Raw genomic sequence first — 21,651 nt, 5'->3', positions numbered from 1 at the left:
TTAATCTGGGGCTCTTAACAGCCAACAGTCACTAAACTTCAACCACGTACGTCTGGAGAAAATGATCTGTTTACTTTATTGTGCTTTACTAATCTAACCTTTCAGGAAAACCATGCTGTAAACCAAATGGCATATCCCACATCCTAAGAAAGTATCATAAACATGTTGAATAAAAACACGAGCAGCATTACCTACAGTGCACTAAACTCCTTTATGACATGCCCCCTCTCATTTAATTTCCTTCCCTATTGTGAAAAAAAGTCACACCTCTTATGTATGACAACAGCTACAGATTGTACTGTTACTCCTTTGAGACAATTTATGAGGTCCATGACTCAGTTTTAAAGGCCCACATGACTGTGGGCTACCAAATCATGCAGCTCATTAGCTAGAAAGATTCTGACAGTGGCAAAATGAATTTTACACCGAATTACAGTAAGCAACAGCAATCTTCCATGTGGCACAAGCAAATTAAACTATAAAATAGAAGACAAAGTATAGGGAACATTCTCATGAAGAAACTTGAGGTCTAGGGAGATGTAAAAAAAACCCCATTCTCTCTCTGGAGACTAAATCAAGCACTTCTTGCACTCTAAGTCCTTTGCTTCCATACACCTGAAATCCAGGATTTTATTGCCAACGTGGCAGTAATCTTTTTAATGTGGCAAGTTAGAGGGAACAAAGATGACAGAAGAATGAAATCCAATTTTCCTGGCCCATTATTACCAAAAGAGCAGAGAGTATTTTGGGGCTGAAGGATCTGTATTGAAACATTATGTCAAAATAGACTATACAAAATGAAACAAAGACAGATCAAGCACATGTGTGTGCTTTTATAATGCGTTTTAGAAAATAAAAATTATATCAGACATTACAAGCTAAGAGCTTTTAGAAAATAAACAAACTATAGAGTTCAATATAAAAACCAGCATCCTAAGACATTTTAGGAAAGCTGTCTTCTCATCACAGGTTTTGGTAATGAAAAAAACAACACTCTGGGGCAATTACAAAGTAAAACGAGTCATTAATGATAATCCTTAACATCTGGGTAGAACTGGGTGGTTTATTATAATATATTCTCAAACATTTGTGGCAATAAACACTACTGACATAGAAGATGAACCCACAATGTTTCATAAGATTTCTAAAGCTTTTCATTCTTAAAAAAAAAAAAGAGTTTAATGTGAGAACTGTTTTCATGCCTGCTCCAGAACTTCTTTTTTGTCTTTTTTAATGCAAATGTTGCTTCCTTCTAATTTGTACACATCTTACTTTCAAACCATCATCCATTTCGGAGCAACCATAATTTCTGAGTATTGCTAGGCAAACTTAGCAGTGAAGGCAAACAGAACTCCAAAGCAAGTATTACCCATGTAGAATTTAGAGCTAACATGCTTTATAAAAACTTATTTAACATATTTAAAGCATATTTAGCTCTTCAACTTCAAGGGGCTATAAGCACTTCCTAGATTTAGCCCAAAAATATGTACAGGATTGTCTATAAGATTTTACCTAGCTCATAACACAGATTTTTAGTTTCTTGATTTCATAATAAGTATTTCATCTTACTTCAATTAAAATAATTAAGGCACATACCCAAAACAAGAGTTAAACCAACATAGTTGATACTTCTTTTCATTTAGCTGTGGTCTACTGTTGCCCCTCTAGCACAGATGAGCCACTCTGCAACACTGATTTTTTGCTAGTGGCCTTATCAACAGACTGAGGCTCTCATTATCTCAACCCCCCTTTTCTCACTGTACTAAAAACCAGAAATTTCTTTCCATTGGACATTTTGAATTGGTAAAACCAAGAACACACATATGCTACCTAAAGGGCACATAATATTAAGACTTTGGGTGGTTTGTTTTTCTCGTTAGTTCTTATTTCTTCCATTAGTTCCAAATAAAGCTATATATTTCATATTATTTCAAAATTAAATGCTAGCTACTGTTAAAATTACAAAAATTGAAAACTTAGCTGAGTTGCAAAAAGAGGACAACAGTGTTGTAAAACTGATGCAATATTAAGTAGTTTCTATTTAAAATAAAATGTAGGTGACTACTTTTAGCATTACAGTACATATGGTACTGATAAGAATGAAAAGACAAGATAATGATGAAACTTATACTTTTGCAAGAAAGGTCTTACTGGCTTTCTAACAATACCACTCCTTAGTGTTAGGAGGAGGAGCAAATTACTTTCCAAATCCCAGCTGATGCATCAGTTGTATATGCACAAATACATTTATGTTATGAATAGAAAGGAGGAAGCAAATAGCAAAGTTTGCTACTTTCTAATCTAACTGGACTAGAATGGGGGGAAATGTGACAGTGCTCTTCCTTCCTGACAATATGTCACTCAGCACCAAAATACCCTGTAGTCTGTCAAATGGTATGAATTATTCTCCCAAATGGAGAAACAAGAGGTGGTAACAATGACTCAGACTCCAGGTTAAATATATATTGACTGTGATTCAATTATGGCTTTTTAGTTATTATAACCATTTATAGCCTTCAGCCTGAAAATGAATTCATATCCAGGGTAGCATGATAGGTGTTGCCTTTTACACGTGAAAGTCTAAACCCATCCTTGATTTTTCTACTTACTTACATATTATCACATGGTACAGTCAGAATTAAAAAATTTGCCTTCAGGGCAGATACTAACTGTTGCATCTCTTTCTAGTCAATAATACAGGCTTAAAGAGAATTATGGTGTAACAAAACCAATTTTCAAATCTAAAATCGATAGCCTGAGGATTGCAGAAAACACAGTAAATGCTCCGCCATGCTTCACAAATGTGTGAGCTGTACTCTATTGTATTAATATGACCACAATTTTCTGAAAAGAAACCATTACAATATGTGTATTCTTTCTATGTAAAAGAGTAACAGACACAATGTTATAACATGCCCAGGAGCATTTTTCCCTAACATCTAAATATTGATACTTTTCTTTTTCACCTCTAACACTTTTGTCTCACTTTTCATTATTGTTCACATCTTTCTTCTCTCACTAGGTCAAAAATGAAGAATGAGAGGTGCAAGCCATCAATCTTTCGAACTATAAATCTGCAATATTAAATTATCAGCTCAAAGTTCCTCCTTGTCGTGTACCGCATCCCAACAGTAGCCACAAGTGGATGTCTAGACAAGAGCAAATCAAGAGAAGCACATGCAAAGCTTCTTAAACTGCCAACTATTTTCAGCTTAGAGGATTTCCTACAAAAATCTGCAGTTGCAGAAAGACTCAAGTACTTTTCCGATTCTCTTGCCTGTCAGGTCAGTGGTGACATGACTGCTACTGATAGGAAAATTAGCAGATGCCATCTGATTACCTATTCACTGGTAAGCTAGCCTCCACAGTTATATCAGTCTCAGGTTCTTCAGCTACATGATTTCTACATATCATTCTATAGTGTTTTTGCTGCTCTACCCCTATTCTCCAACCTAAGCTATCACTTCATCAACAGAGCAGCCACTAATCACTTATTTTAAAAACAAAACTGAAATTAACTTTTCTTACAGATGAAATCAGTTCAACCTAGTGTTAAGAAAAAAAAAAGCCCCAACCAAAACCCAAGCAAAAAAAAACCCCAGACTATTCTAGCAAACAGCTAGCTCCAAAAATGACAGCAGCATACTTTCTATAAAACAGGATATTTGGTTAGGGACCATGACTGAAGCATGACTTTAATATAAAATTGCTGTGCTAGAGGGACTGAATAAAGCAGAGAATGTGCCTCCAATTACAGGGTTTTTAAACACCCTTTTGTGATACTGACCTACTAAATGATAATATTGAATGTTTCTGTTGTTCCTTTTAGCACTGTACAATACTTGGTACCAACTCTGCAATTGGACAGATTACTATGTGGACATTTTTGCTCATAAGAAAAGAAAGGTGACACCTGCTTTCAATTCTACTGACATAATCTTATCATCATACTGATAAAACTAAGAACTTATTAAATTCACATTCTGAAGGTTTGAAGGCTTTGTAATAGAAAGAAGTTCAATGCTTTCAAAGTAATTAGAATCTGATGATTTTATTTAACACATTTATTGTGCAAATGTTCAAACATTTGATCCAACTGCAAATCAAACCTCACAGTATTCCATACAGGAGGATATTCTAAAAAATTTAACATTTTCTGTTCCCCTTCCATGAACTACATTTTACACTTCTGCTGCTACTGAGAAATGCATTAAAGGCAGGTCACATGATTTCCCTCATGTCAACAAATGATGGCTCAATTAGGCAGATAAGAATCTACAGCCCTCAGCAGAAACTCTCTTCAGCCCATTCTCAGCAGTATAAAGAAGCACTTAGGGACAGCAGTAGTTCTGGGAAATGAATACTTGCTATCCTTTATTATACACACTCATTGAAAATTTCTCTTTTTCTTCAAAGAAAATTGGATCCTTCATGTTGTTGGAAGTTTTCAATCACTTCTAGTTTGTGATTTTTTTCTACATTCAGCTACAGTTCATGATTAAAATCAATATAATGGTGAGGAATTTTAATTTTAGTACATTACTCTGCTATTCTAAATTGTCTCTCGGAAATAAGATCTCTTAATAAGTAAATGAATAAAAACTGTTAAGTTTTGACTCCAGTCCTCAAAGGACAAGGGAAATTCATATTTAAAGATGAAATTAATTCTTACCTTACTTTGCTATGATCAAGTGCCTTAAGAACTCCATATACAAAGTGTGCCAATGATAGCAACCCCAGCTATAAATGTCAGTATTCTCTTGGGTGCTCTCAATGGATCATAAGGTTGTTTCTGCTTACTTCCAATTACTCATGCCATCTTCCATGCCCATTACCTGCCATTCTTTTGCTGAATTTCTTAATTTTAACCCTATTGTGAAATCTATTAAAAATACTTACTTCAGGTTATGCAGAGAGAGTAAGACAGAATACTCAGTACCTCCCTCCTTTTTTTCCATTTGTCTCATTCTTTAAGATTTTATGACTCTCTATAATGCTTAGCCTTTACTTTTCACAAAACACCTCAATGTTGTTCAGCACCAATTATACTCCATATGGTCTTAAAAAGACATGTTCAGAGGCATATGCTGAGGCATATTTCATGCTAAATACTGTTAACTGCTGTTCCCCACCATTTTCCAATCTGCAGGAAAGTATTGTTATATTGCATCTGGCAAGACCATAGTTAGCAAAAAACTATTAGAAGCAGTGGCATTGTGCAAAACAACTTCAGTAACTTCAATATAAAAAGTGTCACAAGACAGCTCTCATCTAGTGATTGTCAAGGGCTAGACATTATTACCCACACATGGGAAGTCTTGTGAGTTAGAAAGGTTTTTGCCATATCTATAGACTATGAGGTCTGAGTATGCTGATATTGATGGTGAATAGTATCGTCAGGTATTTATCAAATGATTTTGACCAAGCAGCCACATTATTTAGAAACATGAAAAAACCCACGTTGTCCTTAATCAACATAGTCCTGCCAATAAAAACTTCAGTGCAAGTACGATCAGCCTGAGAAGGTGAGAGCATTTCTGCTACCATAGCAGCTGTTATAAACTGTTTCCACATTAGGGTGCTTATGCTAGACAGAAGTGTAAATCCCCAGGAGGGTTTTCCACACCAGCTGCATCAGCAAAATCCTTCTATTATAAACAAAAATCTAATTACCCTTAGCTTTTGTCTAAGTCAAACCATTGCAAGGATTAGCACTGGTGGTTTTATTTTGCTTATACTGTTAAAATGACATCATCAGTCAGCCCTACCTGCTACCATGATGGTCTGGATAGGTCTCAGAAAGGAACAGTCTCTACCTCTGTTTCTCCAACTTCAGAATTTCTTCTAAAACAGCACTTATTCAGAGAATTAGTATTTCCTTAAATATTCCACCCAGGAAAAAGGAGGATCTTTCTTTTGGCAAAGCCAGACAGTCTGAAGCACATTTACCAAGCAGGTGACCCACTGCACTGCTGACTGACCATTAGCCCTGCAGCTAATGCTCAGCCCTACCTTAAGGGCACAGTTCCAATTCTTTAAAAAGAACCTCAGCAAACACCATAAAGACCTCAGCTAAAGCAGATGTCCCTTATGAAAGCAGAAAAGTCTTTTCCTGTGTTGCACCAAGGCCAATCCAGGATCTGTCTTATGTCCCATAGTCTCTTACAAATGAACGTTTAGGGCCTGTTTTGGGGATTAGTCAATTCCTGTTTCAAATAAACCTGGTAACACATAGGGTTCACAGGACTCGTGTCTTCTACTTCCTAAAGGGCCAAAAGAATCTATCGCAAAGTTGTAGAAAGCCCAATCTGTAAGGCATACTAAGCACACATTTAGTACGTTATCATCGAAAATCTGTGCAGAAGTATTTTTGAAAAATACTTTTTTATTCTAAGCACACAATTGCTAAACACATTGTAGCATGCAAATTTCATGGACATATTTTTAGGATAATGATTAGCTATGCTGTAAAAACATTTTTCTTTTTAAAATGATAGCTACTACTTGCAGAATCAAAAAGTAGCCCACAGGTTCCTATCCTCCTTGCAACCTCTGCTATTTCAAAACACCTGTCGTCTACAGTGTAGGTCAGTGGCATTCAGTACAGTCCAGTCTTTGAGCTAAGAGGAAGACTATATGTATATTGTCCTATGTATACGTATTTTAACATTCTATAATTTCAGTGCAAAAATTTCTGTCTTTGAAATAACAGAGTGCTCAATTCAAAGGTTAATGTGGGACTCAATGATCTGAAAGGTCTTTCCCAACCTAAAAGATTCTATGATTCTGAATCATTAATCATAACTTTTTGCAAGGGGAAAAGATGTTTGTGCACTGTCCCTATTACACACGCAAATGATAACTGAAACTATCATTTTTACTTCAGACCAAGGAATGGGCTACCATAAATAGCTTAATACAGCTCCCAAGTTACACATATGCACACAGTTTTTTCTGTTGAAAAATTAACGTTTTTCATGTAAAACAGAGCACAATTGCTATAGTATTTGCATGCAGTCCTTTTAACGGAGCAGCTGATGACAGAAACAAAGATTTATATTCCAGGGCAATGCAAACTATGACATCCCCACGTGTTAATGAGACCAACTTCTTCAGAAAAAGGTGGAACCTTAAATTTGGATCAACTGTACACAGAGTTGTGACTACCAATTTAATAGAAATTTTGGTAGTCATCATTCACAATAAGCAAGTTACCTCAAACGAGAAAAACTCACAAATTCTAGTTTCAGGGAACAGTCTTAAATTAATGATTCCTTTTAAACCTTAACAGAGAAGTACTGAAATGAAAAATAATTCAAGATGGAACCAATACTGCTTCTGTCAGAGCTTCTAACTCCTTGATTTGCTGCTGCTTTAGTTTTGAGATTTTGCTCTAAAAAGTTGACATGGTAACAGACAAAATTCTTGTGCTCTAATAAAGAGAGCATCTAATACAGACTGACATGCAAGAGGACCTGCAGTAAAAATTTCCCTCACCCCTTAGATTATGAAGGCTTTCCTTTTTAATTTACATGTAAATGGTGCGTTAAGTCTGTCCAGACTTTACATCTAATTTGAGACCCACTGTCCCTAAAGGTAGAGGCATCTGGAACAGAGGTCTCTGCAGTGGTCTGCAGGCAGCACAGCAGGTCCCTGGCCCTGGTGAATGCCTCTTCTCAGACTGCTACAAAGCCTGATTCAACCTTTGCAGACAAGTAGTTCACAACCAAAAGACTTATTTAGTATTTCAACAGATTTACAAATTCTATTAATGAAATAAAAGCATGCCCTTTCCTCTCCCCCCCCCCCGAAAAAAGGCAATATACTTTTTTAAAAGCATAATGCAATCACAACCATTATGTCAATGAAAATTACTTGCTGGGTTTATCTCTGTAGGTATCTGTCAAATGCAAAGCACACACAACATCTTTGGAGTAATAATGATGTTTTATCATTTTAATTACAAACACTTTGAAAAAAATCCCTAAAGTGTACCAATCAGGGTGGTCTGAATTAACAGTAGGTTGATAGCCCAAGGGTAGCAAAAATAGATTGAGCTACCAAATTTCATAGTAGTTATAGCAGCTGTTTTGTTGCCTCAGGGAAGCTGGGTATTTAACAAAGCAGACAGCTTGGCATTGGCATCTGATTAGTAATGTGGGTACTGTTGGACAGAATATACGCAGTTCTATTGTTTCACTGTTTGATTATGAACTTGGAGAGCTATGGCATCAGTTAGCTTTTAGAGTTAGCTTCTATATGTTCACTTACAGGTACTGTAAAAGGATATTTTTTCACTTATCACTGGCTGCAAGTAGGGAATATTGCCTTGAACATGATCGATGAAACATGACGGGATTTAAATGTCAGGGTCAGTTTCATCCCCATTTCTGTGCCAAAATTTTGTTGAATCGACTGCGTAAGTTTTTCTAATTGGGGAGAAAAGTGAATAAGGTGAAAGCCTGCTCTTCCCTTAGCACAGGATACAAATTATTTGGAATTTTAAATCATTTTAAAACATCATTTATTCCAGTTTAACTTTACAAGGGAAAATTTCTCTTCAGAAAAGAAGTCTCGGAGGAAAAATCCAACTGTTGGGGTTTCTGGGAGAGGGGACTGATTTTTATTTTTCTAATCCTGCAGTAGCCTGACAGTTTGGATAACCACTGGGGGCAAGAGAATCGCCAGTTCAAAACCAATCTGCTTAATGGTAAAAATCTTAGTTAACATGCTTTATCTAAAAAGGCTTGATCTTGGGGAATAACCTTAGCACAAACAACAATATTACTCTGAGGTTTGCGTTTGAACTTCATACAGCCAAAAAGACCCCCCACGTGGCTCTTCTCTCTTTCATTCTTTAAGTATACATCACAAATTATTGGTGCTTGTTGGCAGAGTTCAAATCACTGAACTCATTGCAAATAGTCTACTTCAGCTAGAAGTACATTCTTTTACTCTATCAAATCCATCTGAGGTAATAAGACTTGATGTTTTATTCAACAGAGCTGAGGAAAATTGTTGCACAATAGGTTAATTCAAAATGGCAGCATAGAAAATGCATCTGTCAGTGGGGATCAAATTACAGGGCAAGCTCCTCTCAATGCTTAGAAAAACAAGTCTGCAGTTCTACAGATTATGTGCATGTGTGTGTTTAAAGGGGTGGGAAAGGAGCTAAATATCTGAGCTAACCTCCAATTAAAGTCAATCATAAAAACAGCCAATTTAATGAGTACGGATTTCTTTGGGTAATTATAACACCAACCACTTTTTTTCTCCCTCTCTTTTAAATCTGTAATTCTGCCTTCTTGTTATTGCTTGCTTTGTCATTAATCGCCTCGGGAACTTGATTTCCTAGCAACAGACTCTGCCACCAAACATTTGGCTCCCGTTCAACATTTTCTTTGTGAAAAATGGCACTGGTATTGCTGCCTGGCTGTTGCAGCTAGACTGGCTCTGTAAGTGCTCTAATAATGCATTCTTCTGAAAAACACCCAAAAATCACATGATAAAAGGAGCGATGACTGAGCTTCACTAATTACTGTGCTGAAAAAGTCTATCTGCAATTTAAAGGCTACTGGGGCAGGAGGAGAATGACAAGAAGGAAAACGTATATTCTTCATATAAATAAATATAATAAATAACAGAGAGGTGAACATTTAGAAATATTTGCATGGTGTTAGACAGATCCACAGTGGTTTCCTATTAAGAGAAAAAGAGGTACAGTCTTTCTTGAAAGTTGATGATGTATTTTTCTGCATAAGGTACAAAGCATTCATCCTTGAAGAATGACACCCTGAGAATCAAACTTCACAGAAAAATAGGCAAAAAAGTTTCTAATTCAGTTTTTCATATAAATCACTTGAGAAAACTCTCGTAAAATTGTCTATGCATGAGAACTTGTACCTGAAATGGTAGCATAATGCACACTGCATCCTAAAGACATCACAGAATGACATAACACATGCTGGTGGCAGTTTAGACAAAGCTCTTTTTTTGCATTTTGATGCAAGAAATGAAGCTGTGAAATTTCTGTATTTATGAGAGTATTTTTCCCATATTTATTCTGCAGGCCAGTAAATGGCTGATTTGCTTCCTGGTTAGACAGAGCACCTATCGTGTCTCCACAACAAATGCATCACACTTCAGCTATACCTTCCAGAAAATACAGTCCCTCAGGATGGTGGGTTTCAGGAAGGTGATGCTATCCCCAGGCCAGCAAAAAAGGACACAACTAACTGTTGCTAGCCAAAGCTTCTTTATGATTAAGACATTCAGAATGGCATTTTCCTGGCCATAAAACCTATTCATTATTGTGAGAAATAGTTTTGCATGTCAAATGGCATACATACTGATGCCAGAGCACTATGGCAGAAGTTATCAATGGAAAAAAAGCTATTGTGGAGTTATTCAAACAAATGTCTTTTTTTAGGGGATATTTTGATTCCTGCCAGTGTCTACGTCTCTCGTTTCCCATGATGCGCACACAGACAAAAGAAAAAAAAAGAAAAACTATCACAATTCGTTGTAAATTATCATACTTATCATAGCAGTAAATTACAATAAAAATGCCTTCATTGAATATACTTCTGAAAGGAGGAGACAGCATAAAAGAAATTTCATTTATACTTACATTGTTATATAATCAGCATTTTTTCTCAAGTAGAATAGCCAAACCCCATGTAAAATACTGTAGAATGTTATTTAAGCTTTGCCATACATTGCTGACATCAAGCTTATGTTTTGACACTCATGCTGAAACCAGATAATTCCGCCATCAAGCCCACTACACCAGCACACTGTCTCTCTGCTTAGACAAGCACTTAGGCATTAGAAAAAAATAAATATAAAAATACCACAGTATTTGTTGAAACATACCAGGGTGGTTGGAGCTTTAAAAGCTTTTCCTTCTGCAGATAGGTATGTTACATTGGGTTCGTTACGACATGCTGCAACGCATTGCCTACTTGAAACTCAGCCTAAGAGCAGAATACCTGGCCTTGATCAGAACTGTCATTAACATCAAAATAAATTACACTTGCCATTAACTCTGTAAGCACAAAAGAGACGCTGAAGGTGGTGAATATAAGCTAACTGTGGGATAACAAACCTAAGCAGTATTATAAAATTTAATACTTTTATACTTAGTGTGGTACAACAGAAGGGCATCACCATTGAGAAATTTCTCCTATTTGCTACATGGAAGTAGGAGAAGGGAATGGTTTAAACTTTTACAGGCTGTGAAATAACAACAGCCCATGCAAAGCTGAGTGAAAGCTTTATCTTCTCTGAAGAGAAGATTGTATGACAATACTGAAAGCGAACAAGCCAAGATTCAGCTGCACATAAATAAGTCTTAGCACTACATAAAAGCTTCATTGCTCCTCTACCCTCTACCCACGATAGAAAGCACAGGAGCTGAAGTATTCAGGCACTGTAAATACAAATAGTTAAGACAAGAGATCAGAATGCATAAAGTATGGTGTAAAAATGCTCCCACTTCTCTTTAATGGACACAGGTAAGTATGAGCGTCAGCAATGCCATACCTATACGAAATGACTAGGCAAGGAGTCTGTGTAAATACTAATGAGAAAAGCTTTGAAAGACACTATAACACCAGTGCTTTAAGCATGAAAACTATATCCTCAAAAAACAAATTCAAATACAGTCCCTAAACAACAACCTACTATTTTTCTTTGTGCAGAAAAGAGACAAGCATGTTATTAAAGGAAGATCTGTTTGGTTTTTGGGAGCAACTTAACCAATCCATTCTAAGTTAAGACTCAAGTTACTACAGACCAGGTACCTAACTGCAGTCAATCCTGCCATTTCATACGCTAAGTACAGGAAAGTATTTCAAGAAAAAAAAACAACACAAAACATCAACAAGAAAACCCAAAGCACAGAAGCAACTTTCAAGAACACATTTATTACTTCACCACAACATAATACTGGCGTCAAGTGAGAGTGTTTCACCCATCTAATGCCTCCAACTGCAAACATAAAATGAATGCAGGTGCTGGACTGAAGGACAAATCGAGTAAAGCTAAATAACTGGCAGAAATAAAGATAGCTAACTGGAACAAGAGAGAACACACACCTGGGAAGCACCACGCTTGCAGCAATAATGTTCAAATACAGCCAGAAAGTTAAAATTCAGCTGTCTGTATGAGCAAGCAGTGTCAGTTTTCACAAAGTTAAGATTTCACAAGGTTAGGTGCAGTTTTTAATGCAATAAAGCAGTTTCTTCTTCCCTTTTCCATTTTCTTCCTATTAAGAAAGGACAAGTGCAAAATTCCTTACTCACAGAGTAACATACAGGTGGTTAATGGAGTCAAATAACAACTAAAATTCTCCTTCTTTTTTTCTCACTTAAGTGGATTATGTTTTTAATAAAAAACATTAACAATAAAAAAAATATCTTTGTACCCCAGACCTTTGTAAGATATGAAAATTAATAGCTATATGCTGCAAGTTGCACTGAAAATGTTGAAATGTTGGTATGCAATGTCAAAGAAAACGAGGACCAGCAACTTCCACAGATTTCAACTGGTGTTCAAGATACTGATGATCTTAAAAAACAAAACCCAAATCCCTAAACCACAAAAAAACCCACAAAAACCCAACCAACCAACCAACCAACCAAAAAACAAAACAAACCCCACAACCCAGTACATGTTACAGAATTTAACTTAGAGATGCCTACATAAATAGAGTACTAGCAGCAGTTTATTAAATGCCTCTGAAAATAAGGCAAACAAGGTGTGGAGGTGTGGAGTTTCATCACACAAGTTTGTAAGATGTAACTCTAATAGGTAAGAATTCTAAGCTGCAAGCCCTGACAGAAAGCATAAATTCACAGAAAGAAAGAAAAAGAAAAAAAAAACTTAACATCTTTTCATATTAGGTTGTGTCCCATTCACAATTTCACAAACAGAATTACAATGTTTAGTCTTATCGTAAGTCTCAACTTATTCTGAAACAAGGAAAATGTCTGAGGAAGAGACATTTTCTAGCCCCAGTAGGAACCAAATAAAATCCCTCACAGTGAATTCTAATCAGACACCACAGCACAGTTAGCTGATCCACAGTGAAATGAATATGACAGACAGGAAGATATGTCAATGGTAGAAATTACTGCAAGTATATGAATTATATCTGGAGAAGGGAAAGAAATTGCATAGAGTTTGACAGCACATGCAATCTATCTTAAATGATACAAAGCAGAGTAATTTTAAAGGATTAGAATACACCTTTAAAGTTTACCATCTTTGAGAAAGCTGGGGCAGCCTCTGTGTTTTGCTTCTATCTGTGATTTACAGGGTCCTATTCTTTGCTAGTCTTTCTCCAATTTGTCTGCCGGATCTGATTACCAGATGGCTAAAATAAATGTATTGTGTTCATTCATGGTAACAGAAGTTGTCTTTAAGGGCTCTGTCACGGCTTCACTATCTTTTCCTTTGTACTTACTCTTTCCTCTGTAAATTGATTAGATTTCAGAGCTAAGTTTCATCTGTGGACCATTCTGTTCAATGCTGCATTGAAAAGCATATTATCTGTTCTAGGAAGCACATACAGATGACCAGAGGATATCACAGACCTGTCTGAAAGCAACAACTGCCCTGCTCTGCCAAGAAAATAGATTGTTCTATAATCTCGGGACACAGATTTCCAGAATAAGTATCTGTCACTTACATACATTCTAGTGCAATCCAATAAATAGGGGACAGTTGGACAGAAAGAAGGAAATGAAAAGCAACACACGCACAGTGCAAAGCCAAGGAAGGTAACGACTAAAGTGAAGACAGACATCAGTAGACAAGGACTCAGAGAGCTACCCTGTACCTCAGGAATGGTAATTATTCACTACATGGTTTTATTTAATCTGGTAAACTGCTACAAACTTTCAAGTAAAGAGGCTAAATGAAGGAAAAGGGTATGAATGTATTTTAGCATGAGCATGTATGGTTCTACACATTGTCTCCTTTCCGTAAGGAGTTACATGGGCCACCTGTGGTCTTAAATTACAACAGTCTTAGAAATCTCTTAGATGAACCCACCTGAGTGGGTGTTTTTTGCTACAGGTGTGAACCAGGCTCTTTACCTAACAGATCTCCTCTTGCAGTCAGATGCTTCCCTAATCTGAATTCCACTTTGATAGTATCTAGCACAATTTATTACCACTTCAGTATTATTTATTTAATCATTAACATATGAACATCTTGGGGTTTATTTTCAGTTTAGTATAATAATTCTCTTAGTCAAAGCTTGGATGTCATAGGACTGGCACCTGAAGAACAGCTTTTAATATATATGAAAATCAGCGTACTGTATCACCTAGTCAAAATTTGAGTGATCAAACTGACTGAACACAGACGACTGGCTTCAGAGCTAAAGTAAAATGATGGCTGTACCTTAAAAAAACCAAGCTGCTGTTCACCTCATGTAATGTTTCCTGCTAAACCCATGACACCCATTTATCCAGGAGTTCTCCTTTAAGTTTAGTTTATCTAAACTGCATCAGATTATACCTTCATTGGTAATTATAAACAAGCATGGTAAGATAAAAAAACCCCAACTAACAAACCAAAACACAAACAAAAAACCCCACTAAAAATAAACAACCCTCCCCCCCCAACAACCCAAACCAACAACCAACCAACTTAGTAGTGCAGTATAGCTTTTGATAACATCTGACATTTGATAACATTCTTCTTTATTTAACTATACTCTTAGCCTTTCAGTATTTTTTTAGCCAATAGCATTAATTCCTAAGCGTGGTATCTGGAACAGACTGAGGTATAACTATTGGGAAATAAAAAACTCAGAACGCTTGAAAAACAGAAATAAAAAGTAAGTATACAATACACCGATGTGTTTTTTCAACTGCAGCACAAACATATGGTCAGAGCAGTGGGATGTATTTTCTTTGTGTACTGAGAAGGTTGTAAGTATTTTTTGACAGTTATAAAGGGGCAGTCTTGGCCATACACAAGAATCAATAAGAACCGTGTAAAGCCTACAGCAGTGCACACTAACAGGCTGTAGGAGACATTAACACTACCTAAAAGAAATAACTGTATTTTTTCAATGAACTTGTTCCTCCTGGATAATCAATTTTTTACACTTCTTACCAGCTGTTCCTGCATAGCTCAGGTAGTGGAATGGAAGCAGCTGTCGTAGAGAATCCATATATTACATGCACGTTACGCAGTTTTAATCTGTCATAGATGTTTGCTAATTTTGATCAGTCATATCAACTTGGGAGCAAGATGAAAACAAATTCACCACTCCTATTTAGGCAAGATGTAATCTACACAAATACACTAATCTGGCTTGATTAATTCTGGATGGCAAAAAAAAGAATACTAATTGTGAATCTGCTAATGCCCCATCCTCAAACCTCCTTTATTCCAGGAGTAAGATTTCATCATTAAAATCAGTTTGCCCCACCGCCCACATTCAAGAGATTTGTCACAATCATTGTTTCTGAAATATTGAGTTATAAGGTGCCATAGTAATTACTATGGAATAAATAGCAATTAAGATTGTTCACACAAATAAGCTCAAACTGTTTGCAGTGAATAATTATGCTAATAGTGTTTTTCTACATAATTTGTGCATCCTTCACAACAATTTACTAGAAAATGTGAAATGTAAATTTGATGCACTACTACAAAAGCTCTGAAAATATGTTCAGTTCTTATGATTTTTCCCACAAACTTAAGAAAGCACACAACTCAAACATACTTCCACATTTGTACGTTTAAATTCAAAGAAATCAAACTACACTGAAACTGAAGCAGTCACGTTCTTTCATTGTATTCCTACAAAATCATCCTAAACCATTATGCAACAAACATCCTCATTGCTTAGACCTCACAATGTTTAACACGAATTTTAGTAATTTGAAAGAAGCTGAACTTACTGCTATATAATAAACTTTGGCCTTTTCCACCAACTTCCAGTTCTTCTCCAAATCAAGATGCTTTTCCTTCTTATAGCAATTAGCAGCAGCAAGGTTAGCTACAAGAGACCTGAAAGTGATTAAAAGCCAGGCATTAGATCCCCTTTAACTAACACTACTGCAAATTTCTTACAAAGAACAAATTTCTTACAAAGAACAAATTTCTCAAAGATAATCAAAGATCTTAATGAACACAGAAACAGTTAACAAAGAGCTCCATAAACCACATATACTTTGATAATTTTTTAATATTTAAGTATTTTAAGTCATATACTAAATACCATTTAAACTATATTTTAAGTAATGTATTTTAAATAAAGCTAAATATGTAAACGTTCACTATTAAACTGTTCATGTGCCTTCATTTGCTTAGAATCAACCTTTGCTGCATTTTGTGATCAACTCCCTCTGTATGGTATAGCACCTGAAGATTTTCATTAAAACTCATCTAGTAACTAACACCTAAAGGAAAGTAGCTACTACATTTTATCTTCTCAAAACTGTTTTTCCCTCATTGCCTTTATATATATATATAATTATATATTATAGTTATATTATTTAAAAAGCAGTTTGTTTGGGTTCCCCCTGACCCCCTCATTAGGTTCATATTTTCCTTTAGCAAATGAAAAAGGGTCCCATTGCTACTTTTAGATGATGAACTGCTTAAGAAAACATTTGGCTTAGCTGTATATTACTGGAAAACTACCAAAACCTCATCTGTACTTCATTCTTACTTAACAAGTTATAACACAAGTCATGGGGCAAAACTTCCACAACTTCCACTAGCAAGAACAAAGACACTTGTATCATACTTAGTTTGTTAGATGGAAGATACATTCTATTTTAAATTCTCCTCTTCAGCCATTCTATTCCACCTTATGGAACACACAAAAGTTAAAGATACACGCCTAAAAACAGGTCATAAAAAGATGGTTATGCACTAGCTCTCCACTCTGGCTATGATGACCAAATCCTTCTGAGCACTTTTATTATGATAAAGTTTTATAACATCCAATATTTAGTGAAGGGAATTTGAGAAACAGACATTTCCATGCTTGCATAGAGGGTTTTAAATTTAATTTTCATGATTTAATAGTCATAGGATGCACCTTTAACATTAACACATCATCGTTTTGTGATATTTAAGTATATTAGCCAGATAAATAATGTGTAATTACACATACAACATACGGCTATTGAAAACTTTTGCCTTCTCCAATGTGTATACAACTAATGTTGTAGGTATAACACTTTTCAATGTAAATGCTACTACAATTCAATGGATCAGAGCGAACTGGTAATCTGCTTCTACCAAGTTATGTCATGTGCAGGTGTTAGGAGCAAACTAAACTAGGAATTCTTAACATTTATTCCACCTTAAAACAGCATCTTTTCACTATTACCATTTCTCTTTGTCCTATTCAATAAAAAAAAAACCAAAACAAAAAAACAAAGCCCAACAAAATCCCTTATGAAGACAGCAACCAAGTCTCCCTTTAAACTCCCCGAAGCACTCATCACTGACAACCCCTGTAAGTTAAATAGATCAAGTGTATTAAACCAAAAAGTTAGGCTAACTTTTTCTGAATATATCAAAATACATAGCACAGTTGTGTGTTGTTTCAACCCAGGAATATTCTTGGGGCTCATCTCTTTAATTCTAAAGCCTAAAGGTAATGAGAACTAATGTGAATTTTGAAAATAAAATAAATTTAAAATTTATAAATCAATAGATCGAGTCACTCAGTGAGAGTACAACAGTGCCAGAAGTTTCAGCCTTTATGAATATTATAATTTTAATTACAAGAAATCCACTAGAGAACCAAGTAAATCCAAGAAAGACATGCATAACTCTGGTAATTTTCTGTAAACCAAATTTAAAAAGAAAATTAAATCTTTTTAGTTTTGGCAAATCCTAAATATCCATCAAGGACCTAACTGGAAAATTCTTGTCTGCCTACGTATGCTGCTAAGTGAAAAGCAATTATGTTCCAGAAAACTAAGCAAGACTTTCTATATGTTTCCTTTCACTTGCCATGTGCCCCTGAAACTGTAAATCTAGCTCTTTGGCTACATCCAACTGTAGAGATGCTCTGCACATGATGTGTAATAAAAGATCATTACACTGAAGACAAAGCACCAGGAGTTTCCAAATTAAAACTTTAACTGTGACAGCACTAAGTTCAACATGTGGGCCACATAGAAGGTAGATGTTTTTTCAGTGAAATACCATAATTGAAGACAGCCAGAGTGTTTCAAATCAAACAGCTTAACGGGGACTCTGTGCATGCAGGTATTTCTGAGCAGAACACACAAATCAAAGTCACAAAGTGTGGGTACTACTTTAGAGTTTAATCGTGTGTTAGGATTTTCTTGAAAAGCTCTAAGAAAACAAAGCGTATTAGTATTGCTAAGCTAGAGAATTCAAAATGGTGATCACAAATTAGCTCAGAACCCTCCCCTGTAAAAAGCTAGACAGACTTAGCAGAAAAAAGAAACATTCACATAAGGCATCTGGAACATAAATGTACACAGCCACTCACTGGGAATAACCAGAGAGCTATTAGCCAGCGTCTCCAAAAGAGACAAGAAAGCTGAATCACCTGAAGAAGGAAATTAGAATGTACTTCAACCGGGACAAGAGACTAATCAATAAATAGAGTTATGAACTGGGGCCAGGTTGAAGTGTTTCTTACAAATATAGAAAATTCTGAAAATCAAGAAACAATCAGAGGATAATTAAAGATGGAGAACAAACTTGCTCTCACTGTAAGAGGGTGGGTTGCACAATGAAGTCTTTAGTAGCATCCACTGTCCTTTTATTTCTGTCTCCTGAGGGAAATAAGTGACTTATACTCCCTGCACATTCTCAAGAATGCTCTGAAACAATGATTTAGATGAAGCCACTGTCTCTAGTATTTGAGCAAACGTTTGATATGCTGCTTAATAAGTTATAGAATTACTTGCAGGCATTTTTATTAATAAATTTACCTAAACTCTTAAATTCCATTGAGATGTACAGCAAAAGATACACGTATTTTTCCTGAATTCATGATGTATGTCTATTGACAGCCTTGACTTCAGTTTCCCATCATGTCATCTAGGAAATGATGATTGCTACAGGATGCATACACAGACACTATGTGACTAAAGACAGAGAGAATCACAGAGCAGAAACATCTTTATTGCTTGTCTTCTCTTTGAAAAACTGAATATGGATGCTGGAGATGAAGGGAGAAGTATGTAGGCATAATTAATGTCAAAACTCCAGATGAAGATGAATGAATTTCCTTCCCCCACTGAGTATGTACATTCATTCCTGAGAGTAAGACATTATGTATGACATTAAATTGGGAGGGACAGGTTGATAAGCTGGAGGACATAGCTGTCTGTCATTCAGTGGATCTTCAACAGCCTGGAGAATTGGGCTGGCAGAAGACTTAAAGGCAAATGCAAACTCATGCAACTACAATGGAGTGAGTCCAGTGCAACAATGTAGGCTGAATGTTGACAGGATACAACACAGCTTTGCAGAAAAGGACAAGGGGAAGTGCTGGTGTACCAGGCTTGGCACACTAGTTGGCAGCGCACACAGAGGAGGTTAATCACATTCTAGTCTGTATGAGCAAGCACGTAGCCAGCAGGACAAAGGAAGTTTATATTCAGAACAGAAACAAAGTCTGCTCTGGTCTCCATACCTCATCTGGAGTTCCACGTCCAGCTTTGAGCTTTCCACTAAAAGGAAAACACTGACATAATGCAGTGAGTCCAGCAGTGGGCCATTAAGATATTATACGGGACTGAAACACTTAACAAATGAAGAAGGGCTTGGCTGAGCCTTAAGAAGAGGGGCCTAAGAGGAGACTTGCCTACCATCTTCAAATATCTAATGAAAGTTTACAGAGGAAATGAAGCCAGACTATACTTGGACACAAGAAGGAACATTCCTCAAGCTGGAAGAAGGAAATTCTAATCGGGTAACAACAGAACTCCCATGAAGAGTGGTCAAACAGTGGAACAGGTTTGCCCAGAGAGGTTGTGCAACCTCCATTCTTGGAGATACTCAAAACCTAGCTAGACATGGCTCTGAAAAACCTTATCTACCTTCAAAGTTATCAGAAAGTTATCTCATACTTCGAAGTATCAGAAGATTTAGATATTGGCAGAAATCAGGGAGGGTTGGTGCGTGCTGGAAACATCCCAAGATTATGGCAGACCTGACTGGCTGGTTTTGAAACCTTTGAAAAATTGTCAGGAGGTAAGAAGCAAAGTAGCAGTACATAAGTTTGAGTGTCGTGGGTGGAGGGAGAAAGAAGAAAGCAAAGGACCATGCTCAATACAAATGCCTCTTGTCTTCACTATCTCTCCCTGAAATTCTTGGTTTTATTAATCTTATTACAATTATTACAATACCAAAAATAAATCACTCTATAAATGGGCTCTTAGTTATGGAATACTCTGAAACCATGCAAAATACCACAAAGACCACTGTTAATCATGTACAGATACAACAAAGGTTGAACAGAGTTCTGGAGAAGTGATTTTTGTATATAGGAAAGACTACCTTAAAAAAATAGCACTTGAAAGCATTCAGAAGAAATTGTTAAGATGCAGACGCACAGAATTACAGTTATTAGATGAACTGCAACAGCGAAAAAAATAACAAAAAAGCAAGCTTTTTTCTTCCTCTTGTATAAAATCAAATTAACCCTTTCAATTAGGCTATATACTGACATCTACCCTCTTTAAACACATTATCACCTGAAGTACAGTCCTCATTTGCCAATCAAGTATATGCGTCACATGCCAACCAGCTTTCACATAGGCTGCATAAGCATACCTGTTAACCAACTTTTGTCTCCCACATTTTTTCTCTCTGCAGTGCAACTGGAAGCTATAAAGTTTAGAAAGAAGTAGTATATTATTATCTCACATTTTTCTGCCATAATGCAACTGCTGTTCTCTAAAAGTATTAATACTGCCCAGGCCCAAACTATGATCCAGGCAGTCCTGTGTTATCTCAAACTGTGCTAATATTTTCTTTATCATTCAAATCACAACCTTTCAAGGCCAAATATTTCAAAAAAATGAGGCTCTACACACTATACTGATTGCATTTATATTTTGGAAAATATCAGAGGCCCCAGACCTGTTATCACTAGTGATGCAGGCAGCACAAGTTCCCGTTGGTTCTTCACTCTGCTCATAGTAATGGGCATCCACATGAGCTTCTTCAGCCTTCTTCTTTAAGATCTCTCCGAATTTATCTTTGCCAATGCACCCAAAGAAAGTTGCAGCTTTGTAAGGGCTCTGGATCATCCACTGCAGATTGACAGAAAACAAAACAAACCCAAACCACAAAGTTAGAACACCTTGTATATTATTTTTTGCCATTTTTTTCTCTTCAGTAGTCAGATTTAATTCTGTGCTTACAGAGCACTGTGACATACAGAACACTTCTATGCCTAAAGTGAAAAACATCTGGTACATCAAGGGAGGAAGGGTCAGCAAAGTATAAAGAAGTTACCCTTAATGATCCCACTGAGTGTTTAATACCCAATATAAAACTTAAATACATGCATTTTACTCTCAAATAAAGTAGATTAATACATTTCTACAAGGCATTTCAAAAGAAGTTCCCTTTCTCAAAGGAGGTGCTGCTACACCTACATTTAATCAAGCAGTG

At 36.2% G+C, this 21,651-nt stretch overlaps 1 protein-coding gene across 6 annotated transcripts in view; it reads right to left on the bottom strand.

Moving 5' to 3' along the window:
- ADK (adenosine kinase) overlaps nucleotides 1-21,651 on the bottom strand; it is a 296,049-nt gene that overhangs the window by 134,414 nt on the left and 139,984 nt on the right. For 3 of the 6 annotated variants that reach the window (XM_061344234.1, XM_061344235.1, XM_061344237.1), the window contains 3 exons: nucleotides 21,115-21,287; nucleotides 20,806-20,859; nucleotides 15,927-16,035 (listed from right to left, as the gene is read on the bottom strand). In XM_061344234.1, the coding sequence (XP_061200218.1) occupies nucleotides 15,927-16,035; nucleotides 20,806-20,859; nucleotides 21,115-21,287 (336 nt within the window). The remainder of the gene's footprint in view (nucleotides 1-15,926; nucleotides 16,036-20,805; nucleotides 20,860-21,114; nucleotides 21,288-21,651) is intronic. The other 3 variants (XM_061344239.1, XM_061344238.1, XM_061344236.1) reach the window with 1 other exon arrangement.

Source organism: Neopsephotus bourkii, unplaced genomic scaffold (assembly GCF_033783945.1).
Source record: "Neopsephotus bourkii isolate Nb327-2 ecotype Australia unplaced genomic scaffold, CSIRO-AGI_Nbou_v1 NB_196, whole genome shotgun sequence".
In the NCBI taxonomy this organism is placed as follows: domain Eukaryota; kingdom Metazoa; phylum Chordata; class Aves; order Psittaciformes; family Psittacidae; genus Neopsephotus; species Neopsephotus bourkii.
The sequence above is the reverse complement of the archived record's forward strand: the minus strand, read 5'-3'. Positions and strand labels throughout refer to the sequence as shown.